The 5,000-nt window shown below is 33.8% G+C and overlaps 1 protein-coding gene across 3 annotated transcripts in view; it reads left to right on the top strand.

The window, feature by feature from the left end:
- The window catches only part of lama (lamina ancestor), a 9,445-nt gene that overhangs the window by 4,404 nt on the left and 41 nt on the right, over positions 1–5,000 (top strand). For all 3 annotated transcript variants that reach the window (XM_027358285.2, XM_027358284.2, XM_070131392.1), the window contains exons 4-9: positions 648–783; positions 964–1,049; positions 1,262–1,444; positions 1,897–2,128; positions 3,921–4,072; positions 4,272–5,000. The exon at positions 4,272–5,000 is cut by the window's right edge and continues 41 nt beyond it. In XM_027358285.2, the coding sequence (XP_027214086.1) occupies positions 648–783; positions 964–1,049; positions 1,262–1,444; positions 1,897–2,128; positions 3,921–4,072; positions 4,272–4,863 (1,381 nt within the window). In that variant the 3' untranslated portion in view covers positions 4,864–5,000. The remainder of the gene's footprint in view (positions 1–647; positions 784–963; positions 1,050–1,261; positions 1,445–1,896; positions 2,129–3,920; positions 4,073–4,271) is intronic.

Here is a 5,000-nt window from a genome sequence, read left to right as displayed (position 1 = left end):
AAAAAAGGCTTTAACAAAATGAAGCAAAAAAATGCATAAGTTAAGCACTAAGGCTTAAGGGCAGTCTTGGTTAACCATTGTATCGATAGAATAGTAGCATAGGATGTTATGAATGTATCCGCAAGGTCAAGTGAGTTTACCTCAATCTCCTAATGTCTATTCACACAATTATTCAGAAACAGGATTTCCCCTTTTAAAATGCTGAAATTTCCAAGTAACTGGATATTTCTGGAAGTGAATTAGTTTAAGCGATACATAAAAAGTTAATCCCAAGGTTAATCAATCAGATTATGACAAAAACGAAAAATGAAGATGTTTTGTCTGAAAGGTTACAGTAACCTTAAGCAGAATCATGCTTTATGGTAAAGTAGTGCATTTCATACTTTTACAATGATTTGAAGACTTTTAAATGTCTTTGGAAATCCAGAAATCCCAGTAAAATTTTTTGGGATTTCGGAAATCCTGGAAGTCTTGTAAACTACTTCGGGGGTCAAATACCCCATGCTGTGAGCGGTGCTGTGCAGCTGACATTTTTTCCATTTACTGCTTAAAAATATTTTTCCTTACTCTTATCTATAAGATGGCAGTGTCCATTTCTCTCTATCTCCGCGGATCACTCTCGGTAACTTACACCTTATCTTTTCCAGGAACACCTTAGAAGGATTTTGTGAGTGGAAGTCCCAAAAATTTTGTGACAATCTAAGGGAATTTTTGAAGAAGAATATGCAGTGGATGAAGTCAATGATTGCACTAAAAAGGCAGTCTTGTCCGGTGTTTTATAATGTAAGTGGAGAGTAGAAGTTAATGAGTTCCATTAGGACATAGAATTGAACATCTTCAAATTAGATCTAAAGTTATGTGATTTTTCTTTTAGTTTGGTTTATTTTTAATTAGTTTAATGTCTTATTTGTGTGACAGATATGACATTTACTTTCATGATATTTACTTACATGCTCCCAACAGATTGACCTCATCCTGACCCAAATGAATGGGGTTGCAGATGGTTACAACAAGACAGGAAAATTTCCCATTCCAGATGAGGCTATTTTGTAAGTTAATTTTTTTTGTTTTAAATTTTGCATTTGTTCATTGATATTTTATGTGAGACAGGGATGGTTAAAGATCCAGTGCTATTTTCTTTTTTCCTCCTCCACATTCTTTTTCATCATTACATTACCCCTATTCACCTTCACATTTATAATCCAGCTGGTTCTCTTTATTCATCCTCCTCATTTTTCTTGTCTTTCATTTTTACCCCAAGGTGGATGAACCTCTTAGGGGATATCGAGGACCTGGAATCTGCCTTGGATCCTAGCCTGAGCAACATGAGCATTGAAGACTTTGTCAAGTCAGGACGAACCTTAGGCGATGGACACTGCTCTGCTCTTGTCAAAGTGCTGCCAGGCAACACAGACCTCTATGTCTCGCACGTCACCTGGAACACGTAAGGTTTGGGGTTTTGCTTGGGGTGAGAACCTGTTGGAGGTATATTTTTTGTTTTTATTATCATTATCATTTTTAATGATAATGTACTGTATATATTTAGAAGAGAACATATGCTACAGGGTTGATGTAGGAAAGAAGACAAGGGAAAAGTACAAAGACCATTTATTTATTCACATGTTTTCTTCATTGTCTTTCTTTCTTTTCCTAGAAGACAAGTTTATAAAGAACATAAGGCTCCAAAAGTTATAAATCCACAATAGAAATTTACTAAAATATAATTGAGTTAAAAAAGATGAGCTATATTTGTGAGACTCCCTGTATTCTTTTTTACTTACAATTTTCATGTTATTCCGTAGATTCTATTTTCTTCTTCTCTTGTCATTTCAAAGTTTCCTTTTGTCTTTCTTTTCTCAACTGAATACAAAAAGTATTAACTTTGCTCAACATCAGGTACCAGTCCATGCTAAGAGTCCAGAAAAAGTACATCCTGCCCTTCCGAAGAACAGGGTCATCTGACCCCAGTGACACTATCCCCGGCCACACCGTTGCATTCTCATCATACCCGGGAATCCTGTCGTCCGGAGATGACTTCTACGTCCTCTCATCGGGACTTACCAGTCTGGAAACTACCATTGGAAACGGCAACCCAGCACTGTGGAAGAATGTCACTGCAACTGGAGAGGTTAGTGGATGTTGTGTTGAGTTTGTTTGGACTTCTTTTTCTTATTTCTTGTTTTAAAGAGGTTCCAGAACTGCCTTTTTCTTTTTTCTTTTATCTCCAGTAATGTTTAAAGAGTATGTAGCAAAGCTTTCTCTTGTGATTTTGTCAGGGCAGTTGCTCAATATAAAGTTTGGGTCATAATCCTCTTGCCCATAATAAGTTTCAGAGGAATTTCCCTGTAGTTCACTGAGGGAGCCTTCTTAGTAACAAAGCTGCCAAGGGAAAACTGACAGTTGGAAGCCACTCATAAAGTTCATAATAAATTTTTAATTGGCATCTTTACCCATTGCCCCTAGGAACATTTAATGTCTGATGTAGTTTAGTTTTTTGAATTGTATTAACACAGTGCTTCACAAATGCTTAGCCACCAAGGAATCAATTAGGGCTGATTTTCCCTCTTCCTTGAGTTTTAGGGATTTTTTTTATCAAATGCTATTAATATTGATACTTTTATTTTTATTGACATTATGGTTATTATAAAGTTATTAATAATACTAATAGTAAAAGAAGAATCAAAAGAAAATGAGAAACAGGTGAAATAGGTAAGAGTAATAATTGACTCCTTGGTGACTAACCATTCATGGAGCCATCTATGTTTAAACACAAAGGATGATTCAAAATAGATTCTGAAAATAACCTTAAAAAGAATATTTCCAAAAATCTATTAAATGGGGAAAACGGTACAATATATAAAGAGTAATAATTGACTCCTTGGTGACTAAACACTCATTGAGCCATCTAAGGGTAAACACAATTGACAAACAAAAATAACAGTGGGCATGGGATGTACATACATGTCATCCCCAGTGGCAGTGGATTGCTTTGGTAGTCATTCATTACTTGCTATATTATGACATGGTTTCTTTAAAACTTTTTTGACTCGGCCATGGGCTACAAGTTATCACAGGATCCTAGAAGTGATGCATGCTCTCATTATGTGCAGAAGTTTAATATATTCTTCTAGAGTTTCAGTTTTCTCTCATTTAGTGCAACTTTAGTTTTTTCATTACATAGAATGGGTCAGGAGAGGTCTAGAGATACATTCATATTACTTCATATATGTTTTGCAGTTTTGTTGTTATATCAAATAGGAATACACAAAACATTTAGAAACCTCAGGATATTAGATGGTATCATCTTTGGGAATCTGTTGTCCATTTCATCAATCAAAGTATTACTAATATTTGTGATTATGGTGTAATTCTACTTCTTCATATTTCCAGTATTACTTTCATAAATTGATATAAAGAATACTTTTTAAAATATTTGAAATCATATACTGCTGCATATATATATATATATATATATATATATATATATATATATATATATATATATATATATATATATATATATATATATATATATATGTATATATATATATATGTATATATATATATATGTATATATATATATATATATATATATATATATATATACATATATATATATATATATATGTATATATATATATATATATATATATATGTATATATATATATATATATATATATATATATATATGTATATATATATATATATGTATATATATATATCCCCTTTTCAAGATATATATATATATATATATCCCCTTTTCAAGATATATATATATATATATATATCCCCTTTTCAAGATATATATATATATATATATATATATATATATATATATATATATATATATATATATATATATATATATATATATCCCATTTCAAGGATGCAGAATTTTGTATGACACTTTCATTTCTAGCTAATGGAATGGATGCGGACAATTGTTGCCAACCGTTTAGCCACAGATGGAAAGAGTTGGGCCAAGTTCTTCTCCATGCATAATAGTGGGACTTACAACAACCAGTGGATGGTGGTTGACTACAAGCTGTTTAAACCAAGGAAACACATTAAGTAAGGGAGAAAAGATGGCTGATCATGAAATATTTTGCTTTTAAATATGGGAATGCATTATTTTAATGTTCAACATTTTGCATAGCCTTTCATTAAGTATTGCTTTGTTTTATGTAACTAGCCTAGAAAAAGTTTATATGAATTCTTTTGACTCTACCATTTCATACTTTTTATTTTTTATCTATCATTATCCTTTCAGACCTAATACATTATGGGTATTGGAGCAACTCCCAGGCATTGTATTGTCGGGTGACCAGTCACACATCCTTCGTTCTCAATCTTACTGGCCAAGTTACAATGTCCCATTCTACCCTGAGATCTTCAACATGAGTGGAGCTCCTGCTATGGTTAAACGTTATGGGGACTGGTTCACTTACGATAAAACTCCAAGAGCTCTGATTTTCAAGAGGGACCATGTGAAAGTAAAAAACATCCGTTCCATGATTAAGCTGATGCGTTACAATGACTTTCAGCATGACCCCCTCTCCCGCTGCAACTGCACTCCTCCATTCAGTGCTGAAAATGCCATTTCTGCCAGAAATGACCTCAACCCCAAGAATGGGACATACCCCTTTGGAGCTCTGGGCCACAGGTCACATGGGGGCACAGACATGAAGATGACCACCTCAAGCATGGCCAGTGGACTAAAGTTCTTGGCTGTGAATGGACCCACTTATGACCAGCAACCAATTTTCAGATGGAGCGAGCAGGATTTTGCAAAGGACACCCCACATTATGGACACCCTGATGCATGGGCTTTCCCTGTTATTGGACATAAATGGGTTTGGTAATACACTTGGGTGAAATGCAGCTTCAAATACTAGCATCTGAAGCATGTGTATATATGAATTAACATTTTATAGTAGTGTATGCAAAGTATATGTTGATGTTCGATGTGTCCAAGAATAAATTCTGTGATACAAAGGTG

Source organism: Penaeus vannamei, chromosome 16 (genome assembly GCF_042767895.1).
Source record: "Penaeus vannamei isolate JL-2024 chromosome 16, ASM4276789v1, whole genome shotgun sequence".
Lineage (NCBI taxonomy): Eukaryota > Metazoa > Arthropoda > Malacostraca > Decapoda > Penaeidae > Penaeus > Penaeus vannamei.
Note: the sequence above shows the minus strand (reverse complement) of the source record. Positions and strands in the feature narration are given on the sequence as shown.